The sequence below is a fragment of the Paramisgurnus dabryanus genome, chromosome 20 (assembly GCF_030506205.2).
Source record: "Paramisgurnus dabryanus chromosome 20, PD_genome_1.1, whole genome shotgun sequence".
Taxonomy (NCBI): domain Eukaryota; kingdom Metazoa; phylum Chordata; class Actinopteri; order Cypriniformes; family Cobitidae; genus Paramisgurnus; species Paramisgurnus dabryanus.
In genome coordinates this window covers 28,158,316-28,185,339 of record NC_133356.1, presented here as the reverse complement: position 1 = coordinate 28,185,339, position 27,024 = coordinate 28,158,316, and the positions used below count along the sequence as shown (strand labels likewise).

At 36.6% G+C, this 27,024-nt stretch overlaps 2 protein-coding genes and 2 long non-coding RNA genes across 6 annotated transcripts in view; 1 reads left to right on the top strand and 3 right to left on the bottom strand.

Moving 5' to 3' along the window:
• Nucleotides 1–8,064, bottom strand: part of LOC135733075 (cullin-9) — a 53,393-nt gene extending 45,329 nt beyond the window's left edge. For all 3 annotated transcript variants that reach the window (XM_065251393.2, XM_065251397.2, XM_065251404.2), the window contains exons 1-2: nucleotides 7,873–8,064; nucleotides 4,152–4,814 (exon numbers count right to left, since the gene is read on the bottom strand). In XM_065251393.2, coding sequence (XP_065107465.1) covers nucleotides 4,152–4,809 — 658 coding nt within the window. In that variant the 5' untranslated portion in view covers nucleotides 4,810–4,814; nucleotides 7,873–8,064. The remainder of the gene's footprint in view (nucleotides 1–4,151; nucleotides 4,815–7,872) is intronic.
• Nucleotides 1–10,014, top strand: part of dnph1 (2'-deoxynucleoside 5'-phosphate N-hydrolase 1) — a 58,086-nt gene extending 48,072 nt beyond the window's left edge. Inside the window, exon 5 of the mRNA XM_073812848.1 lies at nucleotides 10,005–10,014. The gene's annotated coding sequence lies outside the window, so the exon portion shown is untranslated. The remainder of the gene's footprint in view (nucleotides 1–10,004) is intronic.
• A 10,076-nt stretch (nucleotides 10,015–20,090) lies between these two features.
• LOC135733120 (uncharacterized) lies at nucleotides 20,091–21,163 on the bottom strand. The gene is made up of 3 exons (XR_010526898.2): nucleotides 21,112–21,163; nucleotides 20,341–20,708; nucleotides 20,091–20,230 (listed from the first exon to the last, which is right to left on the bottom strand). It is a non-coding gene; the product is annotated as an uncharacterized lncRNA (long non-coding RNA).
• A 3,374-nt stretch (nucleotides 21,164–24,537) lies between these two features.
• LOC135730695 (uncharacterized) lies at nucleotides 24,538–25,664 on the bottom strand. Its single transcript, XR_010526044.2, has 2 exons — nucleotides 25,532–25,664; nucleotides 24,538–24,888 (listed from the first exon to the last, which is right to left on the bottom strand). It is a non-coding gene; the product is annotated as an uncharacterized lncRNA (long non-coding RNA).
• Nucleotides 25,665–27,024: the final 1,360 nt, after the last annotated feature.

Here is a 27,024-nt window from a genome sequence, read left to right as displayed (position 1 = left end):
GTGTTGTGTCGACGTCTGTTTCCCCTATGTTTCCCTTTTGAGTAGTGTTTTTATAGCGTTTTTATCACATTATACGTTTATTCTTTATATACATTGAAAGTTTTAATGGCTACTGAGATGTATGTATGCATTTATGTAATGTATCTTTATTGTTCTTAATGGTAAGTCAATAATTTTTACAGTATGAATCATATTATATCTATATTTATTATGTATGCAAACAACTTTTAAAACAAACAAGTATAATGTTATAATATGTTAAAAGACATTATATAAAACTGTCAAATGTATGGAAACATTTAATAAATTGTATTATAGAATACATGATATTATTGCTTTTTAATATAACCAATTCAAATATTTAATCTTTCTAAATACATTTTAAACCTAACGTGATGAAAACACTACGAGAAAGAGGGAACAGACTTCGATGGGAACAAATTCGATTCAACACCGACGCCGTCTTTGATTCATTAGTTCTGATACCAAATAAATAGTCCTGTATGCATTGCAAACATATTTTATCATAAGTCTTAAAATGTCCATAACATAAAATCATTGTCAACCCACCATAGTTTGACTTGTACTGCGCTGCGCTGATTTCTAAAGACTGCTGCACAGTGGTGACAATAGCGGTTTGCGCTCAAACAACGCTATGAGAGAGCTTACGAATGGTCCAGACCAACCTTACCAAAGTGTGGCTTACAGAAGATATACTTAGCGTACAAACGTTTTGGGAAACAGGCCATAGAGTTAAGAGAGACGTTAAGGAATAGGTTAAGAACTACTTAGCGATAAGAACGTTTTGGGGAACCGGGCCCTGATTGATATCGCAGTTGAGTGATGTATCATATGTTAGTTACTCTGCTATCCCATTTGTTATAACCGGACTGCGCTCTGATTTGACTTCCGTTAACATTTCTTAGAGTAAGAATTAAAAACGTTTCAAAGCATTGAAAATTTTGGTCAAAGCCTGTTAATTTTGACATTCAGTTTCATTTTTACACCAGACATATCTGACATATAATCTGTAATAATCTGCATTGAGATCGCCCCTAAAAAACAAATCTGTTAACTTCTAATTTGATCCCGGTTTTAATTTTACAGTAAACCTAGACTGACTTTAATCCAGGTGTTTCATTCCTTTAAACCAGTGTTTCTGAAACATCTTTGCGTGCAGCCCTTCTTGTGCAGGCTACATCACTTTGTGCCCCCCTAGATAAAAATCATGACAAACAATCTCAAATTTACCAAAACATAATTCATGGTACAATGTAGTGCTGTTAGTTAGTAGACTTATTTTTATGAGGTTCATGAGCAAAACCATCATGGTGGACAAAATAAACTGCAGGTGAATGTTTTATATAATTTCAATCTATGGTTTGATTGGTTTTTAGGGGGGTGGGAGGTTAGGGATGTTGCAGTGACAGAATTTTTCCAAAGGTTATTCAGCGTCTAATCCTGTGCATTTATAAGCCACTGTACGCTTTCTTCTTTTAAAATAAATAAATACATAAATAAATAAATGGAAAGGCTGTTCTGTTTTTTATAAATCTGACAACACAAAAGACTCTTTTTGGACATATGAAGGATTAAATACTACCAAGATTAACATTAGATTGGCAGAAATGTTGTGTGTTATATGCTCTTTAAGTTATATTAAATGAACGGTGCTCAAATTAAAATAAAACGAAGATCAACCTTACATTAGCTCTAAAACTATTTGTTCAACCCCATCACATTCTACACAATAGTTTGCCAACTCCTGCCGATGACATATAGCCAATGCTATGAACGCTCTGACAAATAGCCCCTTGTGACACAGCCCTTTATTGATGGTTCACGATGACTCACAATTCCCAAGATCTCACAGGATACACTGGCTAAAAACTGAGCTTCACACCGTTTGCACTTATCAAACAAATGCTTTTTTCTGAAACCACACTTAGACGGTAAAATTAAAGTTTGTACTTCACTTTCTATTATAATAACCTGAATGCTAAAATCAAATGCTACTAGCAAAGGAATGTAGTGCTTATTTTTTACTGCAATTTGCTAAACACTGACCTGCAAATTTATATAAAGAATAAAGATGTTTGACTAATAGTGGATCAAAATTCAGACTGACCTCTTGGCTGGAAATCAAACTCATTAACATATATCCCAACGGATGACACATTGACTGGATGACATGCCATTGCGATTCATGTTACACACATACCTTTCTGTACCATAAATGAGCTGTGGCTCTGGGGATCAAATTGCATATGCCACAGCACAACAAACTCCATAAAGGCTTCGGAAACATATTGCAGTTAATTTTCAAATTAGCTAATTTTTGACATCTTTGCTTGAATATTTAAATTGACAAGGTCTAAGACACGTGCAAATAATAAACTTTTGTCATGGTGCAGAACTATTCTAGCTTAGCTAGATTACTGAAGGTTTGTGAACCATGATCACTTTGAATGGCCAAGGACCACCCAAGAGGAAATATGACAGTCATGTAAAGCAACCAATCAAGCTTCGCTTGGTGCCACATTATGCGAGTAGGGCTGCATGATTTGGAGAAAAAAAAATGTATTGTATTAGGGATGCTTAACGATTATTCGCAATTCATCTCTAGCAAAATAAAGCAATAAACCCCGAGAAGCAGTGGGTTACCAGTGCATTTTATAACAGCTAAGGGGCGTTGTTAGGCACGACGCAAAGCGGAGTGCCTAAACCCCCTTAGCTGTTATAAAATGCACTGGTAACCCAACGCTTCGAGGGGTTTATTGCGTTTATAAAACGGTTACTTCATATGCATAACGTTAGCGGGATTTTATAAAACAAAACCCAAAAAAGTTGTAATTATATTAGTACAAATATTACTCTTCCGCCAAACAAAGTAGTTCCTCAGAATCAAGTGTGACTGAAACAGAGCGCAGTTCCCAACCAACACAGACACAGCAAAGACACAATGAAAATATGATTTAAGACTGTGGTGTTTATTTTATAAATCACCATTCATCTAATTTATACATTAACATTTATATCGTGCAACTGTTGAAGTGATGATCAAATATGCTTGGAAGCATGCTGAACTCTTTCCCCGTCAGCGGTTTTTTTTTTTTTTGCCACTCAGTTTTAGTTTAATGCCTTCCAGAAAATTATCTTCTTTATATAAACATAAAATATCAAATGAAAGAACAGACCATCCGCTTTGAAACAAAAACAAACAAAAAAACATTTCATCCTACCTTCATTTGATCTCTTATCACCTCTCAAATTTTTTTATTAAAAGCGGAGATAATTCCATTTTTGTGAAGAACTTTAGTAAGAGATCAGATTCAGACGGAGCCATGAACAGTACTACACGGTGTTTTCAGTGAATGCGTCAGTGTTTAAGTTGGGTAAGATCGCCACCCAGTGGATAATAGCGGACGTGTGAACTTGATTTATAAACTCCTCAGACAACGTTTTCTCTTTATCGACGAGATGACTCAACAATATTTATTGACAGTTATCTGGATAGCCATTAATAGTGCAATTGTAGACAAATTAAAAATATGATTTAAGACTGTGGTGTTTATTTTCATAAATCAATACGCAGTCAGTGGCGCAGTGATACTTATGTAATGTGGTCTGAACCGTGAGGTTACCGGTGTATTTTATCACAGCTTAGAACGCGTTTCAACCAATCAGAATGAAGAACCATAACTGCCCATTTATAATAAAGTTTTTGTTTACGTCATATGTGTGTGTGAACTGTGTATAATAATTTTGTATAGATAAATGCACACACATGCATGTATATATATTTAAGAAATGTTTACATGTGTATATACATTTGTATATTTATGTATAATTTATATTATATATATAAATAATTAATATATATAATTTTCTTAAAATTATACATGCATGTGTATGTATTTATATATACATAATTATTATACACAGCACATATATGATGTAAACAAAAACTTTTATTCCACTATAGACGAAACTCTTCATAAGATTTCAAGCAAGGGAAGTTACTTTAGGGGTACTATATAGTCTGGGAAAATACCCTAGAAAGCAAGAAACCCCAAATATGGTTATTAACACAAAGGACTGAGCATGGTTCTGAGATCAATTTAAGGCTTTACATGAATAAAAAAACATACCGGCATCATGAGAGGCCAAGGCCCGCAACATCTTGCCAGCGCTGCGTCTAGTCTGTCGTTCTTTGTTGCAAAGCAGTTCCATAAGCAGGTCAAGAGCGCCTGTTTCCTTGAAGACTCCTACCAAAGAGCCGATGCTTGCATAGGCGCTCAACACATGAATGGTATGTGTGATGCTTATACCGAAGTCGCTGTTCTTGGCCATCTGCTTCCTCGCGCGCCGAACAAGATTCTTTACGTCATCCTTCATGTCCGACAGTTCGCCCTCATCGAAGGTGACGTTGGTGGGGAACTGTCCGCTGGGTCGCTCTTCTTCCTCCAGCAGAGTCCTTTGGGAGTCTGCCATTCGTTTTCCTAGCAGAGTGGGGCAGTTTGCATATACATCCTCTGTGGACATCCACATTAGGATGCTCTCGGTCTTGCTTTCTCCTGACGTGGACCCGCCAGACCCGCCGACACCCGAACTGTTTCCGCTGCCACCGCCCGCCTCATTGCTGCCACCCGAGCTGCTGCTATCATCCACAGCCAGCAGGTTCCAGCGAATCAGGTACTCCGTCTGGCCGTCATGAGTCCTCCTCTGACGGATGAGCTCCTCTGGGTAAGCCTGCTGCTTCGGGCCCAGCTGAACCAGCAGGTTGCCGTTACGGCGCTCACCCACCATGGTCGCTAAACAGAACGTAAAAGGTCAAAGCATTAATTGAAGTTTAAGATCTACAAATTATGTCCCTGATTGTGAGTGGCAGTGCCAGGAGTTCAGAATGTTACAACGGCCAGTTACCATTTACGTTTCACATTTTAAGATTAAATGTTAATCTGTTCATTAAAAGCTTTATTGGACATGCATAGACGTAATATTGGTCAATTAAAGGGACAATAAGTAGGATTTTCCCCCATCTAGCGGTGAAATTGTATTTTGCATTAAAACGAATAGTGCTCTCTAGCGCCTCGCTTTTCCAAATGCGTGTTGCAACTACGGTAACCGTTAGGTACTCAATGATCTCCTTGTCTGTTTCAGATGGTTCACGTGTTCTGAATGGAAACGCCTTGGTAGGCAAGTGCTTTTTGGCTCTCTCTGCTATTATAGTTTATCAATATGCGGAATGACATGGAAGCCTCCTTGGACTTACCCGCTCAATGTAAATAAAGAGAAGAAATTCTAAGCTTACAAAGAAAAGTCAGATCATCGGCAGAGGTCATTTGACACCAATGAGGACATATTAATGAATAAATACATTGATTTTGATTAATAAAACACTTTAAATCCTACTTACTGTCCCTTTAAATGTAATTCAAGAGCTCAGATGCAAAACCCCCAAAGTGCGACTAGAATGTCATCTTGTAAATTTGCATTTTTTATCAGACTCTTAATAGATTCTGCCAACAAAGCTGTATTTCTGGCCACGATTAAGCAAATTTGAAGAACGTATATACGTGCCGAATGTATTTTGTTTAATATCACATTTTTATTAAGGTGGGTGGCTTTTGCATCTGAGCTCCTCAATTATAACTTAACTGTTGAAATCTGAAAGTCCTAGAAAGAACATTAAAATATTCAATATTTTTATTGTTTAATATTTATTTATTACAATTGCACATACGTGCAATTCGTGCAACATTTACTAGGGAAGCCACAATTCTCAAAATAATACAGAACGGCCTCCTAGGTTCAATACGCGCATGGGAATTGTAGTTTTTCAGTTCAAATAATTTTCATGAGTTGTATAATTTTCTTAATTTGTGTCTGTCTGTAAATTTACCCCATGAGATAAAACGTCTCCCCACAAATAAATATCCCATCCCGACATGCTAAATCAAACCTAGCACCTTTTTGGATAAACCAAACTTTCAGTCAGTGTGAAAAGGCGCAATTTCTTGTTTTCCCGGGACAGGGATCTTCTCCCTCGGCATCTACGCTCTATGCAGTGAGTGAAAAAAACTGTTTAAAAGGCCAAGTCATCAGAACAGAACCGAAAACTATGGTTAGACACCCCCAATTCATTCTATTAGCAACATACGACCTGAAAGTCAGTAAAAAAAACAGATTTTTCTTTAGACCAGTGGTTCCCAACCTTTTTCACTTCAAGGACCCCAAGTTGCCCACAACATTATTTGAAGGCCCCCCACTCCAAATAAAACTAGAGCTTGGAATGACTAGACAGATATTCACTACTAAAATTCAAAAATAATAAACTTCTTGATTTTTTTATCCTACCTGTTGTGATATTACCTACTGATACTACTGGATTTTTTTCTTATGCTACTGGATATTTGAGATTCCCTCCTGGGATAAATAAAGTATCTACCGTATCTATCTTGCCTTGTTATACCCTTTTAATAACACTTAAACCTAAAAACAGTTCCTAACAAACTTACTGTTTCGTTTAAAACATGTTGAAGTATCTTCTTTATCGACATCTATCTGAAAAACCTGCCTCTGCAGGGATCGGACTATGACATCGAAGTACCGCGAGAACTAACGCTAAAACCAGTTTTAGAATCGCTCTCGCGATATTTTAGTGTTATTATAAGCCGCATTGGTCACAGTTGATCACACCCAACGTTAATTTTACTTATTTAGACCTTTATTAATACTAACTCTCTGTGAGAAACTCGAAGTGTATTAGAAAAACGGTGCGAAAAAAGGCCTTTATAGTTACATCAGGGATTGTTAACAAATTTAGTTTGTGTTTCACTTTTACCTCATATTCATTTAACTTTAGACAAAATGATGAAAGTCCCTCAATTTATGACAATGCGACCTGACAGGTTCTGTTACGATTACGGAGATGTAGTAACTTACTCCAGATGCATACTTAAACATATGGCAGCACATTAAAAACTCCGTATCCCGGCTACTTTAAAACCCAATGCTGGAATTGGTACCTAATCGTAAAAATAATAAAACCAAATTTTTCATGCTAAAACACTTGCTTTTCACAGAATTTGCTAGGCACCACCAAATTATTAAGTTACCTTTTATCACCTTTGAAGTTGTCGTGACAGCTTCATGTACATCCACGTTGCTCTTATTGGTTAAACTTGACACCCAAAAATATCACTTCCGTTTACTTAACGATGTGAACTTTCAGTCTAACGAAATAAGTAGCGGGCAAGCAAACTGAATAGAAAAGTAAAATTACGCAAGACCTGTAACAAACTCGTGTTTTCTCTCGTGACCCCTTTGTTTGCTAACGTTAGCAAACAGTCAATCTCTCACACAAACCAATGTCAGAAAGCGATTTATTTGCTTTACAGTTAATGCAGGTAACTTAGGTCCATCCCCAGCTAATGTAACTGTTAAGCAAGCTAGCGATGCTAAAGCGGGGCTGTGTGTGTCAGGCTTGATGGGCGTCTGACTCATTCTTCCCGAAGGCTTGACTAACACCAGCCCGGTCTGCGCTTTCATCAGAAACCGCATCGAGACACGGTGTTTTCGCTTGTCAAACGACAGACACGCAGGGCTGAGTCAAACAAGTGCGCGTTAACGCTAAAACTAGCAAGCAACTTGACGCAACAACCAGGAAAGCTTGTAATTAACGTATCTTAAGTGCCTGCCGCGCGAATCTACTTGGTTCAGTATAACGGCAGCGTACTGGTTAGTCGCGAAGCGTTACTAGCAGCATATAACGTTTTATGTTGTAACTAACGTTAGCTGTCAGTGCGGCCTCGGTTTAAAAACAAATAGAAACCAGCGATCGAACTCCAAAACTCCGCTTTGACTGACCTCCCGTGTTGCAGGGCTTCGCCTCCTTCTCGACTTTCCCCCTGGGTGGATGGAGTTTTCTTCTCCGTGGTAGCGTATCGTTGCCCAGCCTGAAGTCGTTTTTGCTGCCCGTTGTACACTACAGTTAAGTGTAGTCCAGTCAGTGCTGCTTCCTGTGGAACAGGTACGAGTTCATTTCTATCTCGTGCACTGATGTTTGGATGCAGCAGCCCATTACTGCCCTCTACAGACATGGAGGCATGTAAGAAACAGCCAATGGTAAGAAAGCATGCAGTGAAGTTTCTAGACAGCAGTATGGCAAGCATCTTTCAACGTTAAAATACACATGAAATCAAAACGGAGTATTCTTGTTTATACTGGACTGTTGCAGTGTTTAATCTGAATGATTTACTAAATTACTAAACATAAAATCCAAAGCGTCTCCAGATTTAAGATTTAAACTTAAAGGTTCTCTAAGTGAATTCACGCATTTTAGACCATAAAACATTTTTTGTTACATACAGCAAACATCTCCTCACTATCTGCTTGCTTCCTGTCCGCTGATCAAACTGTAAAAAAAACACGATCTCTGTAGACAGCCCAGCCTCCACAAACTGCAATAATAACAAACTGGCCAAACCTACACCAGAAACCATAACAAAGTATTCTAACCAATAAACGCCAAGAAGGATTTGGGGGTTGGGTTTGGGCGCGTTCATGAAAGCACAGAAGGGAGGGGGAGGAGTTAACTACGCTCAGTTTGTTTGAAAACACATTTCAAAAATCAACACACAGATTCGCTTAGAACGCCTTTAACAGGTGCTGAGAGCATCAGAGCATGTGTCATTGAATTAAAGGTCCACTGAAGTGCCTTGTAGCATGCTGCGTTACTTGATGTTGTGACCGAGCGTGCTGCACAAACCCTGAAAAAAGTGAAGCCAAAGCGTCTCAAACGCCCCCCAGTGACTGGTCCCAGTATATGTCATAAACCCCACACAAAATTAAATATGTTTGTTTTTAGTTAGTTATTTAATGCGATAAACGGCGTTGTCACGTCATGATTGACAGCTGTGATATGCGCATTCTGCGAGGGTCGGGCCTTGATTTCGTGGCTTAACTTCATGCTCACTTCTGCGCAGGAATGGTACCGAAATCGCTACTGCGCAGACTCAAGACCCAAGATATCAGTGCCGTATCAGGACACTGGCGGCTTCACTTTTTACCAATGGAAGAGAGCGAACGGGCGTCGTCTTTTTTTTACAGTCAATGGTTGTGACAGTCAAAATGGAGCACTGATGACTGGATTTGTGCATATAACCCTAAAGTAACAGTGGCCACTGAATGGCCATATTGGTATGCCTAAATGACACAGGGTGTCATTGATGATGGGGTGCTTTTCAAAGAGGGTATGCATTGACGTCAGTTTTCCACATGACCACGCCGGAGCTCGCCCTGTTGAATGACTCAGTGGGTGTAACCGTAGTCACTTTTGCTGAAGGTGACATCACATGCATATGCATCCATGTATCCTCAATCCTAAGTCCAAATCCTACGATCTGGAAACCGATCAAGCTCCACCATCTTGTAGGACATCTACATAGAGGGTATGCACGTGACGTCACCTTTGGCGAAAATGACTGCGGTTACGGCCACCGAGTGGCAAAAGGAAGCGGGAGTATTTGTGTCCAGTGTGAAATCATCGAAAACATGGGGAAAACGCATCTAAATGGGAAAAAGCGGTTGTGCGGTAGTCTGTACTAACAGATTTTACAAGAATTCAAATCTATCGTTTTACAGACTGCCAAGAAACACCAAAAGGAGAGGGAAATAGATTGTTCATGCCACAGGTGGGTTGACAAGTTGCTATAGGGTCACTATCAAGTGCATACGTCACAGGGACATTTTCGCTGCCACTGCTAGAACAGCCAGCCATTTTGTTGAATGTTTTGCCACTCAAAAGAGAAGTAAATCAGTAGCTGTAGCCATATGTCAGGTATGTAAAATTTTGGAATAAAAAATCCTATAAAGAAATACACATTAATGAAAACTCTTATTCTGTGTAATTGCAAAATTTTGTCAGGGAGCCTTCGATAAAAAACATCCATTATGATGAGCCTTGTGTTCTAGTTTAATAGTGTTTAACAAGACAAACATATATGTCAGGAAAAGCAATGTCTGTCCATATGCCAATGTACACAGACTACTGGTTGTTTGGCAAGTTGTTAGGATCACTGTTAAGGCCAACTAAATTCAATTTTCAAAATTCAGTTTTACTGGCGTTTTCACAGCAGCCACTATGAAAACCAGCCATTTTGTTGAACGTTTTGCCACTCAGCACTGATTACTGAGGTTGATTATCAGATTGTGCAAAAAAATGTAAGAAAATATTAATCTGATAAATTTTTACAGCCGTTTAATTTAGTGGATGTTTTCATCCATGAAGAACACGAAAATAGCATCACATATGTCCATCTAATTAATCTGTTAAAAATATTATTACAATTTATGTAGGCTGGTTGTTTGTTGTTTTTGTACATAATCAAACAAATCTTTAAAAAATAAATTTTAATAATTTGTGTAATTATTTTGTCTTAATTCATAAAGAAATGTTGCCATTATTGAAGGAAGTGTAACGTGTTTTTGGCTGTGTATGAAGGGTGGAAGAGATCGTATCAGTATTTTCTGCAGGCGTACTTAACAAGTTTAATATTTTACTACCTTCCATTATTGGACGATGTACTTCCTAAAATACAGAAAGTGCTCAGTGGGTAGCACTGTTGCCTCAAAGCATGAAGGTTCAAACCGGGGGTTCAAAGCAGTTTCCCTCCCACAGGCCAAAAACATGCAAAGAACTGGAGATATCAAATTGTCCCTCCCCCAACGTGTGAATCAACTTGTGTATGGATTAAATAGATGAAACAATTATTTTAATAGTTGTCTTTATTTTAAATAGCTGGAAAGGAAAGAGTCCCTCATTGTCAACCTGTAGATAAACTTTAGAAGAACATAAAACACAAAATACATGCAAGGATAACATAGATGCTTTCAGTAGCATCAGTGGCATAGCAAGTGAGTCCCGGGCCCATATGCAAAAAAAATTACGGGCCCCCTTAAGCCATAGCCCCCCAACCTTTCCCTTTGGCACTGTTAACTGTGGCGCGCAGGTCTGTTAACAACATAAACTTTTAATGAGGTAGTCAAATATTTTTACTTTACTTTTTTACTTTAAAGGGTAGATTTAAATAAAGAAAAACAAAATGTTTTGGGTAGTTTTTGACTCGTGACTAACTTCTCGCCTTCTCTTCTCTTGGAGGCCCCACTTTTATGTTTATATTCGTCCATCCTTAATGTTCATGTAGATAGCTGCTATAGTAACCTCTCACACTGTGTTTTCTTTTTTTTTTGGCGCGGCGATGCGTCATTTAAAAAAATGATGGCGTAGTAGTCTATGGCAGCCGCTGAGTGCAAAAAAAATAATAAACGCAAACAAGAAATGACGGAGAAACTAGACATTACGGAGAGATAAGAAATCACTACACATGATATGCATACAAAAATATATTTATTGCTGCCACAAATAAAAATAAAATTGAAAAAAAAAATGTAATTAAAAGCTGGGGTGGGCCCAGGGCTGGGCCCCCTATTGGCCCGGGCCCATTTGCACGTGCATACCCTGCATGCCCAGACGCTACGCCACTGAGTAGCATCAAACACTTTCCTTTGTAAGATAATTTCCTAAATAAGATAGCACCTCCCCAAAGGACACTGTATGGGGGCAAAGTGAGTGCGCGAGAAAAGCCTCTCTCCACGATTCACAGTGGACTTCCCACTGAGACACATTTGGGTTTCAAAGACACACCTTTAGGGTGTCATACATTTGTATTATTTTCTCTAAAAGCAAACTGTATATGAAATGCTACATGCACAAAGAATCTAAAATCTGTATCTTATTTGTTTTCTATTGGAATGTCTCATTGCAAGTGGTTACAGGTCTCACTCATATAACAACAGAATTCAATGTTAAAGTATATGTGAAACTTCATTCAATGTTGATAGACACCTCCCTTTCTAAGCATAAACCAATCACCCACTGTATACAGATTAAGGACAGCCCTTAGTTTTACCAACAACCAATCAGTACCAAATTCCTATATGCTTTGTTCTCTGGTTATTTAAGGAGATGTGTAGAAGATTTAGGCGGGACTTTCAATATTGAGAAATGCACCCCCATGATGCTGTCCTTGCACAGCATCATGTATTGTTATTTTACTTTGAGGAATCTGTAACCAGATCTTCATCTCATTACCAGGTATGCAATGGGTTTTCGATTGATTTTCGTATTCGAATTGGAATGTAAATTGGCTTCTGAATTATGTTTTACCTACCTGGTTAATAAATTGTGTTTGGATTATTCTGTGTTGCTACGAAAGTTATTGACATGATTAGTAAATTACGATGTATCCTTGTTACCGCAATGTCTGAAAATCAGGCTAGTATTACGGACCAAAATCCCAGACTAGATGGCATAGTAGTACATCAGCGGAGGATTTTGGAGATCCGACTAGCACTTGGCGTTAGTTTATTATTATACAAAGCTATCATTGGAGAAGACGGTCAGTTTGTTTTATGATAGTGGTCGTGAGCCTCTGGTTAGAAATAAATATTGTAATAATTAAGTTGCACCTCTATGGGGACTAAATAAAGTATGTTCAGAGATGAGCACGCGTAAAGGGCGCCTTCTGAACATATGGTCTAACCTCTAGCAGCGACCAAGCCTGATTCGGTTGTGATCGTGGGCCCGCATGATTATTAAATATTAATAAACGGCCGGTGCGTGAGTCCAAAGCGACATGAGTAGCCGAATGAACGGATGCAATAACAAGTAGGGCTAAACAAGAATAACCAAACATCCACCCAAATTCTGTAACTGTTAAAAGTAATTCTCAATCCGATTTATATTAACATTATCTTGGAGTCAGATAATAATTATACAAAATTGCATAATGCCAAAACGTCATCTGCAAAGCTCCGGAAAAGACCGAACGCGCTATCAATCCTTCCCATGCGGTTTGGACTTCGCCATTTGGGCCAAACAGATGGATGGGGGATAAATATAAATTTCACCCCCTTACAAAGTGGTGATTCCCGGGACGTGATATTCAACCAGTGAGAAAATCTTATCAAAATGTACAAAGTACGACTGATTAGATCCCTGGAGAATAAGAGTCTTTTCATGGAGCTAAAGGTTTGATCTTCTTCTATTTCTTCAGCTGATGTGGTAAGCCAATCTTTTCTTTGCCTTTTAAAAATGTTTAAGGGAATGTTTTAAACATCCCACATTTATGAAATAGGTTGTAAATATACCTAATGTTAGACTGGAAATCAAATCCGGTGGGGCCTTTAAGAATGAAATGAAACCACATTATTAGGAAATGCTGTGTGATGTTAAATGAAGAATGAATTGCTTTGCTCTGTTAAGATCTTTTGTTAACATGCCTACGGAAAACAAAAGATTGTCTTAAATTGGAGTTAAATCATCCAAAATTTGCTCTGATCCTCAAACAAGGAAAACATCTAGAATCTAAATTTAAATCACCAAATTCTACACAATTGTTTATGTTGTGACAGTAAATGCACAACATGGAAAGAGTGCCAAAATAACTTTTAACAATTGAAAAATGATGTTGGATGATTTAAACTACAATGCAATGAATGTGTTTGCATGTGAAAGGAGGACTTGGACAATTGAAATGTGAGAAGCACACAGATAGTAAGGTTTTTAAATGCTGCAAACACCAGTGTAAAATCTATATTTGATGAATTAAGGTAATATTGTAATCAAGCTGGAGAATGAAGGAAATGTATGAATGATTGAAGGCAGTGTTGTTGGATTTAAAAATCCCCAATGCATAGAGGTGTAATTGAATGCTGGACATTAAGCAAGTAGGGAGCAAGTAGGGAAATGATTTAAATGAGTTGTTGTGAGTGAGCCTTCTAAAAGATCACTCTGGGTTGAATGAGGATAGAATGGAATTAGTAAGTCATATTACAATTATAACTCCTAAATCATGCAGTATTCCTCCATGAATGAGATACAATTAAGCAAAACTTAAAATTGTTGCAAGAAAATGTAATGTTGTTCCAGGCCAATAAAACACAAATGGTCTTATCTCTCACTGTGAGAAACCCAACTGAGATCAAAAGGGGCTTAACCCCCGCTCAGATAGCGGGCTATCAATTGTTCTCAAGAGAGAACATTGTTTTAAAGAGAGACACTTGTATTTAAGAGGAATACATTAGCATGAACCATTGAACATCTGTGCCTCACACCAGTCTGTCCAGGGCTTTGAAACCTTTTCACATTCAAATACATTGATAAAGGAACATCTTGCAAACTAAAAACATCAATCTGGTAATCCTTAAGAGATCAGTAATGAATGTATTTTTAATTAATACTATTTTTAATATAATGTAATCTACATTGTACTCAAGTTGCAATATACATTATATTATAATGGCCAAACAGGCCTCAGATGGTAAATATTGTGGTGTATTACATGTATGTATACTATATGAAATAACTTACACAGGCCAAACTCACAGAATTGGTTCACTACACAGTGTGTCAAGGAGCGGAGCACGCTGTCACGTGTTGCCATGTTTTAACACTGAAAAATTACATGACACTCGTGATGACAGTGAACCAAATCTCCTTCATTGGAAATCCCTAACCCATTTTTTAATCCAATACAGAGGTCTATTTTAATCATTTGGTAACTAAACCTATGATAAATGCTGAACACATCAAACAAAAGAGTCCTTTTGGGTCAGAGATCTGAAGCAGTCAAAGGTGTGATGAGCTGATGAATTGCCCACAGGTCTGACTGAACTGAGCAACTTAAAATGAAGCCACTTGAGCTTATGGAAAAGTTCTCCAGCAGAAATGGAGTTTGAATGCTCACAGCAGACAGCAAGGGTTTAGATGCTTTCACAGCTTAAAGTAATATGCTGTCGGACTACACTGCAATAGCAGTAGTCAATAAAAAATAAAAATAAAAACTCTGACCAAAGGATGTAAAGCTAATTTAATCTCTGAAAATAAATTTGCAAAATAATATGACAATGGTACATCTATTCCCTAATGACTGATCACCAAAAGGAGAAATTGTACCGCATGTCTTAATGCAAATTGCATAAAGGGTTAAAAACTAAATTGCTTCTCTGTTTGTCTTTTTATCAGGTTGAAAGCTGTAAATCCTGGCCAGAGATGTCTGGCCACATCAAAGACAGCGAACCCTGCAGAAAAAACAATCTAGAAAACTGAGGATGGGTGTGAAGACATTCAAAGGCCATTTTACACCTCACTACACTATACCATCATGAATAGACATGGCCTCAAAATTTGCAACACTAATTGTTAGAGATAAAATCCACCCATCTTTCAGACAAACACTGACTGTACAGCACACACATTGACTAAAACAATCTCGTAACACATCTGGTATAGACGTAAAGACTATCCAGACATAAACACTACACACCACACAACATATTCCAAACTTAACACTACATTTAAAATCAACATTCTCCTGTTACACAACAGAGACATCTAATCTAACACATATGCTAAAGTGATATCATTCACACCCATATTACCAAAACTACAACATTCATAAGAAACTTACATGGCAAAGTCACACTTTGATGATTATGTTTCTAATTGCAATAACAAACTTACTGTCTAAATCTCAAATCAATAATCTGACTGTTGTTGTCATAAGTGAGGACCAGTTGGCGCCCTGATCCTCAACTTATCACTAAACAACAGCACAAACAATTTTCAAGAATCAATCAAACCATTTACATCTCAACTCCTTATATCAAATGTGACTTAGCCGACATATCAGATACACACCTATATAAGTATTCACATATCTCTACACTCATACACCTACTTATACACGCAAACACATTGAAATCTGAGATTCTAAATCTTCAAATATATGGACTATACATACACATTCACATACAGATGCATATACACATAGGCACATACCTGCACATATAGAAATCTAACATGAGATTCTGAATCTTCAATTGTGCTCATGGACTCAACATGTTCTGAACATATTCTAAATTAATCTTAGGCCTACAAGGTGCTTATATTAGAAAATTCAGAGTTCCCTCAACATTCATTATAAATGTGTGCATGGTATGATTACAACATTATGTGCTTATTATTATTATTATTATTATTATTATTATTATTATTATTATTATATATGGTCTACCATGCCCATACCTAAATCTATTGTAGCAATATTTTACTATCACGTTTATTGATACACCCTATGAGATGCATTACCAAATTTTACTTTAACATGTTCCGTTATTTTTTTTACATGACCCAATATATGCATACCTGAATGTTATTTAACACTTTCTGGTTTTTATTTTCTTTTATTTTCACATGACCCAATATGCATACCTGAAGAAGGTTATTTTTACATTTTCTGGGTTTTATTTTCATACAATCTATAATATGCATACCTGAAGAAGGTTATTTTTACATTTTCTGGGTTTATTTTCATACAATCTATAATATGCATACCTGAAGATCATTTTAACCATTCCTGGGTTTTATTTTCATACAATCTGTAACATGCATATCTCAAGGTTATTTTAACATTTTATTTTCTGGGTTTTATTTTATAATATGCATACCTCAATGTTATGCCTTGTTTTAACCTGATCTTTTGCATCTTCTTCTTCAATATCCAGAGACCAAGTACATTTAAATTCAACTAAACTCCAAATACAACAGTGGGAAAGAACATTGGTAATTTTATAGATCAGATATATTTGACCTGGTGAGACCGTACCACTTGCACTTTCCACATCAAGGTATCATGTGCTATGTTTTTTATTTATTTTATTTATGGTTTACCCTATGAATCTCTTGATAATGTTGCTGAGTCTATCAGTATTGATCAATGTTCAATCAATGAATGGTCCTTAAGATGTGCAGGTGTTTCACACAGTGATGTATTGTCAATGACACGATCCCCACCTGACGATGTCTGAAATCAGAGGAGATCACCGTTCAGAGGTGACAACTTTCTTCAAAGGGACAGAACGTCTAAAAACAGGTGGTTTTTTCGCAAAAGAATGGGACATTCATTGAACAAAGCACGCAGGCCTTGGTTGACACACTGAACTTGAACACTACGAACACTACAGAGATTGGACACCACCAAGAGCTAACATCTTACTGTATGTTGATCTCATCGGGACTGTTATGTTCTCCGATATGATCAAGCGGCGGAGCTGTAAGATAATTTCCTAAATAAGATAGCACCTCCCCAAAGGACACTGTATGGGGGCAAAGTCAGTGCGCGAGAAAAGCCTCTCTCCACGATTCACAGTGGACTTCCCACTGAGACACATTTGGGTTTCAAAGACACACCTTTAGGGTGTCATACATTTGTATTATTTTCTCTAAAAGCAAACTGTATATGAAATGCTACATGCACAAAGAATCTAAAATCTGTATCTTATTTGTTTTCTATTGGAATGTCTCATTGCAAGTGGTTACAGGTCTCACTCATATAACAACAGAATTCAATGTTAAAGTATATGTGAAACTTCATTCAATGTTGATAGACACCTCCCTTTCTAAGCATAAACCAATCACCCACTGTATACAGATTAAGGACAGCCCTTAGTTTTACCAACAACCAATCAGTACCAAATTCCTATATGCTTTGTTCTCTGGTTATTTAAGGAGATGTGTAGAAGATTTAGGCGGGACTTTCAATATCGAGAAATGCACCCCCATGATGCTGTCCTTGCACAGCATCATGTATTGTTATTTTACTTTGAGGAATCTGTAACCAGATCTTCATCTCATTACCAGGTATGCAATGGGTTTTCGATTGATTTTCGTATTCGAATTGGAATGTAAATTGGCTTCTGAATTATGTTTTACCTACCTGGTTAATAAATTGTGTTTGGATTATTCTGTGTTGCTACGAAAGTTATTGACATGATTAGTAAATTACGATGTATCCTTGTTACCGCAATGTCTGAAAATCAGGCTAGTATTACGGACCAAAATCCCAGACTAGATGGCATAGTAGTACATCAGCGGAGGATTTTGGAGATCCGACTAGCACTTGGCGTTAGTTTAAGTTAAATTAGATGCGTGGAGGCTAATTTCCTGTTTAGAGTAACAAGTAAATGTTGTCTGACCACTCTAAATCAGATGAGCCTCAGCCTCTGGTTATTTCAATATTAATCTATCTAAGTTGCATATTAAATTATGACGCGATTATACAAAGCTATCATTGGAGAAGACGGTCAGTTTGTTTTATGATAGTGGTCGTGAGCCTCTGGTTAGAAATAAATATTGTAATAATTAAGTTGCACCTCTATGGGGACTAAATAAAGTATGTTCAGAGATGAGCACGCGTAAAGGGCGCCTTCTGAACATATGGTCTAACCTCTAGCAGCGACCAAGCCTGATTCGGTTGTGATCGTGGGCCCGCATGATTATTAAATATTAATAAACGGCCGGTGCGTGAGTCCAAAGCGACATGAGTAGCCGAATGAACGGATGCAATAACAAGTAGGGCTAAACAAGAATAACCAAACATCCACCCAAATTCTGTAACTGTTAAAAGTAATTCTCAATCCGATTTATATTAACATTATCTTGGAGTCAGATAATAATTATACAAAATTGCATAATGCCAAAACGTCATCTGCAAAGCTCCGGAAAAGACCGAACGCGCTATCAATCCTTCCCATGCGGTTTGGACTTCGCCATTTGGGCCAAACAGATGGATGGGGGATAAATATAAATTTCACCCCCTTACACCTTCAAGTCAATTCAACCTACTATTTTATGTTTTTCCTTGCGATAAGTTGACATAACTTATAAAAACAAGTTGAATTTGTTTAACTTCATTTTTTTATTTAAGTAACTTAAAATATATATAGTCAACAGTTACAGAGACAAGAATGGGTATTGGGTACTGATTTTAATTAAACTTTTATGATGGTTTTGAACCACTTCAAATGTTGACTGGTATATGTTGATTTAATATATTTTTTTTGCAGCACATTGTTAAAAACAAATATTAAGAGAATATTAAAGTACAATACAAATGCATAATGATTTCAACACAGGCAGAGGCTGGAGAGTATTTGTCTTTCTGTGGACTGAATAAAGTCTGCTTATATACTGGCATGTAAATTGGCCTTTCTTTATCTGTCTGCACTGTTTTTACAACAAAACTCAACGGCATGTTTGTTTTTAATGATCTTTTTACTGTATGATGATTTGATTGACTGTGTTGGACTGGACTGCCACATAAAACTTGAAAACGTGACATGTATTGTGTGCAGCACAGAGGTTTTTCCCTAACGGAGTTCATGTTCGCACCTTTTTGGTTTAAACAGACAAATAATAATAAACAAATAAATACTACAACTAATAAACAGTACCTGTTGAAATCTAAAATGTATTAAATAACAAAAGAAGAGAAAATGACTCGCTGCTCCTGAATGACTAACAAAGATGAATCCATATTTCCTTTTAACGCAATTATTTTTTTTGCCCAAAATCCTTTGTGTTGAGCTCTGATATTTGAAAAAAGTTTAAGGTTTATCATGGATTTTAGTTTCCTGAACAACTTTTACGCAAGTTACTGCAGTTAACATGAGATTTTTCCTTCATTAACAGACTGTAAATCAGATGTGAGGAACTTTTAAAATGTTTATTTTAATGAACTACGGTTTCCCTAAAGTAGCCTTGGCCACCACTGGACGGGTCTCATCCATTTTAAACCACTCATGTGCCAAGATCAGCTTGATTGTAAATCGGTGATGTGCATTTTTCTTCAGGCACTGTTGAAGCAGATCACGGACATCAGGTTTTAGAAAAGAGCTGGTTAGTCACGACATACTTATGACATTTATTGACATGGCATATTGAGATTTTTTGCTTGTATTGTTGTTATTTCTCTCTGTCTGTCTGTTTAATGATCTATTATGTTCTTGATATTGTTCCTGTAGCTCAGTTGGTGTGTTAACAGCACAAAAGGTTGTGGGAGAGGAGCAGACATACTGATGAAAAATATAAACCTTGAATACACTGTAAGTTGGTTTAGATAAAAATGTCTACCAAATGAGTAAAATGTATAAAATACAATCTTTTGTCTTTCACTTACTCGTGGTTAAAGTGCGGTTTATAATTGGGGTCCAAAGAAGTTTTTTTTTTCTGTGCAGCATCTTATTTAGCACAGAACCAAAACGTCCAAGACGTTTTTTTTTGGCATGACCCTGTGTATGAACTCCGAGTATTTCTCAGGTGCTCCTGTAAGCAAGACATAGTGCTGAGTAATTAAGTAACAGGGTCACATGATCATTATGTCACTAAAAGCAAGTTTCCATGCTCCACTATGTTATCAAAAAACTCCACCTCACCTTTATGTCCTTTGGATTTGTATGCAGCGTTGTTGATAGATGACCAATCCCAAAGTCGATTAACTTCAGTTCTAAACCGGTTTTATCCATCATGATGTTTTTAAAATGGATATTACTGTGAGCACCCCGTGCTTTAAGCATTGTTTAACTGTTTTTACTAACTGAAGCATAAGGCTGCGTGCTTGATCTTCTGGCAGTTTGACACTTGTTTTTTATATAATCACGCAAGGTTTGACATTTGTCTACATAAGCGTGAGGTAATCAGGTCGCTTATACCAGTCAATCATTCTTATAACATTCAGGGGCATTCAGGAGCTTCTTTTAACTTCAACATGAGTGCCACCTCTGTAACAAGTGGAATATCCAGGCTGAAAAAAGATCAAAGTATTAGATGACACCTACATACGTAGAAAATCTGATAAATGTGACCTATTCTGTCAAAAAGCATGAAAAGGTTTGCATCAAAGTTTGATTTTAATCTTTGACATGATTTTACTCAGTCAATATCATGTTTTTACCGAATGCTCTTAACATAATGTATGATGCTTTTTTTGTAAAAAAAAAAAAAACAGCATATCACAAAAACATTCAGGGTCACAAATGTATTGTTATTGCATTTAATTAATTGCATGAAATTTAAATGGCTTTAAAATGTATGAATATGGTCAACAGGGTTTCCAGATCACTGTTCTTTGGTGCTTCAGCCTTTACGGTCTAGTCCAGTTCATCTTAGTTATGTTATGTCTAGTTAAAATAGTTTTGATGACTTACATAACAAATAACTGTTTTGTGCTCACATCGCTCTATACGCTTGATGTCGACCTGCAAAGAGAAAGAGAACATGAAACATTGAAAAGCGCAACATGTTTAAGGTTTGCACAATGTCTGTAATAAGTATGGGTGCCGTACCAATTTCCCATCAGCTTTATAGGTTCCTCTATAAACCCTGCCAAAGGCACCACTCCCAAAAAAATAATCTTTACTCGTTTTATACTCGTATTCAACATTGAAAAATTCTGAAACACACACACAAAATAATAAAATGTATGAGGTTACATATTCACAGAGTAGAAAAGGGATCAAACACACGCTCATAGACTTAATATGATATGTAAAAGGTAGAGATAAAACAAAACAATTACAGAGAAACAGGAATCAGTCAACACGAGAAGAACGACATACAAGAAATTATTGTCTGATGTGTCTATAATAAGATCTGCTTTCAAAAAATACAGTAAATTGTGCTGTCTTACCAGAACCTTTTGGCAGAAAATGTTTGCCAGCCTTTGGCATGGGCGTGGCACCTGTGTTCTGGTGCATTTAAACCATTGATGTGCTAAGATCTGATCGATTGTCAGTCGTTGATCTGGATTCATGTACAGGCACCATCGAATCAGATTATGGGCATCTGTACGTTTTAGAAAAGAGCTGACTGTCTGTCTGTCATGTTCTTGTAACAGATATTGTTCCTGTAGCTCAGTTGGTAGTGAATTGTGAGAGGAGCAGACATACTGATGGAAAATATAAACCTTGAATGAACTGTAAGTTGCTTTAGATAAAACTGTCTAAAATGCCAAATGAGTAAAATGTACAAAATGTAATCTCTTTGTCTTTCACCTACCCATGGTTTAACTGCGTCCCGTAATCCTAACCACGCCTAATCGTTGCAGACCTTTAGGAAAGGGTGGAAACCCGTGCACCATCTCATAGAGCACCACACCTAAGGCCTAGACGGTTGCTGGCTTGGCCAAGTATTGCAACCTCATTAAGGCCTCTGATGGAATGCAACAATTTGCTCCTGTAAACAAAACATTGTGTTACAAAAAAAAAAAACTTTAGCATCAGTGTCACAGGCTGGAAAAAAAGTGGTCAACAAAGTATAAGATGACAACTCTTTCTGATAAACGTGAGCCTGTCTGTGAATCGGATTGAGATTATAGGATCTTAAAAGTTTGAATTTAGCCATATGTAGAAAACAATAAATCACTGAAAATGGCTTTAGCTAGGTGTTCACAGGCAGGGTCACAAATGTATTGTATTGCATTTACATGGCTTTAATAGTTGTGAATAAGGTAAATAGTCTTTCCAGATCAACTTTCTTTGGTGCTTATAGCCTTTAATATCTATTTTAGTTAATCTTAGTTATGTAATGGCTAGTTTTAACTGTACTTGTTTAGCTTTGGTGACTTACATAACTAATAATTTAGTCTTGTCCAACTCCACATGCTTGATGGTGACCTGCAAATCGAAGGACAGCATTGATAAAACATTTTAAAGCGCCCCTACGCACAAAACTTTTAAGGTTTGCCCAATGTTTGTTAAAATAAGTACTAATCTACCTCTTTGCCATCAGTTTTTACGGATTCCTGTAACAACATTGGTATTGATGCAGAGCCGACCCATAGCCACCAGGGGGCCCCCAAGAGCACACGAAATGACAGTTTGTTTGATTTTTAATTATTATTCGTTGTTTTTTATATGTATTATGTCAGTCAGCGGTGAACAATGGTGGTAATTATTGAAAAAGAAATAAAAAAAACCCGCGAATATTATGTTAACTGCTACAGGATGCTGGATGCAATGAAATTCAAGTATGACACAGGTGGGCAGGATTTCGGATCAAGTGGTTTGTCGTAAAAAAAATAGCGCTGATTAGTTGAGGATGCACGCAGCACTGATATTTACAACATTTACGTTTTTAAATGTCACCTCTGGTGCAGAGAATAGGAAAAAGAAGAAATCAGAGGAAGATAAAATACAGTAAGATAGAGGTATGTTTATGTAATTGTTTACTTAAACTAAACTAGGCTTTGTTGAAAGCTATGTCCGCTGACCCATCATTTGGGTCACCGGCTCCACGCGCCCACCGCGCCTGTCAGCAGGACACAGCGGAGACGTTTCTGACTTATTAAAATAAATATGGAATTAGAAAAATATTAATTTATTTTAGAAAATATGACACACTAACAAGTGGAATATCCAGGCTGAAAAAAAGATCAAAGTATTAGATGACACCTCTTTACATAGAAAATCTCATAAATGTGATCTCTTCTGTCAAAAAGTGTCAAAAGGTTTGCATCAAAGTTTGATTTTAATCTTTGACATGATTTTACTCAGTCAATATCAAGTTTTTACTGAATGCTCTTAACATAACGTATGATGCTTTTTGTAAAAAACAGTAAATCACAAAAACAGGTTTTCACATTCAGGGTCACAAATGTATTGGTATGCATTGAATTAATTGCATGTAATCTAAATGGCTTTAAAATTTATGAATATGGTCAACAGGGTTTCCAGGTCAGTTCTTTGGTGCTTCAGCCTTTACAGTCTAGTCCCAACATTATCTGTCTGCACAAGCGGAGAATGCAGTTTCAGGACCGCAGTTTTAGGACCCTCGTTTTTTTTAACAGCCCCATCTAGCGAAACTGTAGCCTCTGGTGGTGCAGGCAGACGCTACTCGAAAAAAGTGCCACAAATGCATATTTTCACCCAATTTAAACTACTTTTAAAGTTTTAGATGTTTTTAAAGGTTTATTACACCCAAATACTGCTTTCTTTATTTAAATTAAATCTGATTTTAAGGAATGTTAAGTAATTATTGGCTCTACGTTGCATTATTTAATAACTCATCGAGTAAAATAAACAAGGAATCGTGTACTTACGCCTTTTTAGTCAATCACATATTCAAGAACAGAGGGAATACACAAGGATGACTCTGGGGTAGATTTAAAATTTTTGTATTTATAAAATTATATATTGCAACAGTTGAATTTTAACACACACAAAAAAAATAGTGTAACACTTTACAATAAGGTTCATTAGTTAACATTAGTTAATGTATTAACTAACATGAACAAACCATAAGCAAAACATTTGTTACAGTATTTATTAACCTTAATCTTTAATTAAGCTAAATAAAGCGTTTAATTGTTTTTTCATGTTAGTTCACAATTCATTAACCAACTATCAAGTATTACTAATTGTTGAAATTAACATTAACAAATATTAATAAATGCTGTATAAGTGCAGTTTATTATTAGTCCATGCAATTAATGTAGTTAACTAATGTTAACTAATTAACCTTATTGTAAAGTGTTACCCAAATTTGTTAATGATGTGAACAACATAAGAACTGCATGGACAACGTCTTCACTGACTCCTAAGTGAGAGAAAGATAAAGAAATGAATGAAACCAGGAACATTTAGTTGAACATGTTCAACAACTCTTTAATTTTTGATTTCAAACTTTAAAGATTTTAGTCACCACAGAGCACACACATTATATACGGTACAAAATTATATCAATCTTCATACCAAGTAATGTTCATATTAGTATTGCATAGTGTTCATTACAGGATCAAAGGTTCTTGAAACATTCATGTCAATAAAGCACATCTGAGCAGATAAAAAATAATAATAGAGAGAGATAGATAAATATAAATATTAAATATTTAAAGCACACATTGTGATGTATGCAGCAGCAACTGGATGCTCTCCCCTCTTTATTTCAATTGTTTGTCTATGATTCGATTAAATTCCTCCACTTCACTTTTAACATAAAGAACATAATCACTGATTAACAAAAATGCTGTTAAAAAGTGGTACACAGTACAGTACAGTACAGTACAGTAAACAGTACATGACACAATCTAACACATGGTATTTTAACAGTCAATTATTATGATGGCCTACTGTTATGTCTGACTATAAAAATGTCACATGTCTCAATCAACATTAAAACCACATCTAAATGAAGAGACATATTCATAACATGTATTGTGTGGTAACGTCAAAAAGGCTGACTGTGATCATGTGACAGTTAAAACACATTTATATTATTTTAACTAAAAAAAAAAACGAGTAACTAACTAACAAGTTTTTACAACCAGCGTAATACAGTTTTCTTGTACTGTCACTAAGTCAACACAAGCTTTTATGCAACAGTTTAATTAAACGAATGTGCTAACAAGTTATTTACAGCATTATTCTATAAAAAGCACGTTGAATGACCTCTGTGTATGAAATGTGCTACACAAATAAACGTGCCTTGCCATATTACATATGATGGATATGCAAGACTATTTAGCAAATCACAATCACTATGTTAATCGGCTATGTTAACTTTCCATTGAAATGCATCACGATTGTATTTAATGTTTTAAATAAAAATGTATTCAAACTTGATACTCACACTCTGCTTGTCATCCATCTTTGTTGGTCCTCTAGTTCGCTAGGTGGCGTTGTCACTAAAAACCTAGGGTCCTATAACTGCGGTCCTATGACTGCGGTCCCGAAACTGCAGCCTCCGCTTGTGCAGGCAGATGCTACTCGTCTAGTCTAGTTCATCTTAGTTATGTCAACTCAAGTTGCCCTTCCGAGGTGGAAAAAATAAATTGTACTTTTTCTTCGTTTACACTATGCAGCGTTCCTTCGTTACTGTATTTTAATTAATTACGAAATGTGTATTTTATTTTTAAATTGCTATCCTGTGTTCCTGGCGCATTCGCGAATTAATGACTCGTTTGAGTCGTTTCCTTACAAAGTGTTGCAAATAAATGAGTCTTTTGAGTCGATTCTTTACAAAGCGAATGGGCCGAACGTTTTAAATTGGTTCGCGAATCAGTTTGAATGAATTGTTCAGATCGCTGCAAAAACGGACCCGTAACCTATGTAGAAACACGCAGAATATAACCAGTGTTGGGTGACGTGGAAATGATTTTACCAATCTTTTAACTAAAAGCAAAACTTCACACATGTACCCGCCATTACATACACGCGACCTGTTCGTCGTCAGACACAGTTAAACGCGTGCAACCTTCAGAAGCATTGTATCACAGATTGAAGAAAATCTATCGATGATTGACGTCTGATTCGCTGTATACTGTACTGTATGATGTAAGTGATTCTCACAAAACACACGTGACATGTCCCTGTGCGTATAGTATTGACGCAAAGGGCTCCTGACCAAGCGTCAATATGTTACGAGTTGGGAGTGAGGATGTGTTGGTATGGGACCAGAATGTTCTTTACATTATACAAGATGATTTTTAATGCAGAAAACGGCAAATAACAAAAAAGTAGTCTAGCTGGGTTTTCACAGACTAGGTCGCATATTTGTTAACCCTTGGTTAAATTGCCTAAAAATGTTTTATTCTCATATTATGATCACATCCTTCATCTTTTCACTGAATCAGTTCAGTTTGAAATACAAAATCAATTGCTGCTTCTTTCATGAATGTGCCAAGGTGGACTAAAAGGCAGATGTCCATTCCATAAGTAATTACTATAACTATAACTCACCTTTAAAAATGTACTGTATTATAACACATGCACAGCCTCATACATGGTTACTGCATGAAATACAACCATATAACATCTCATTGTGTTTTTTAACTGAAAAGTCATATGGGTTTGAAACAACCAATGTGAGGAATAGTATATGAGTTTTGTACATGGGAACGTTGGAATGCTGTTTTTGTCAAGTTTTTGTTGTTGTACTAGCACCAACCACTGGCCAGTTTTAGTTATTGCACAAAGACAGTACCATAAATCACAACCCACAAATCCACTGCAATAAGAGCTTTGTATTGTATTGGTGAATTGATTTTATAAAGAAAGATTGCAATTATGCATGAAACTGTATCTTATTAATTGTTTAAAAGAGTACCCTGGTGAAAAACAAAT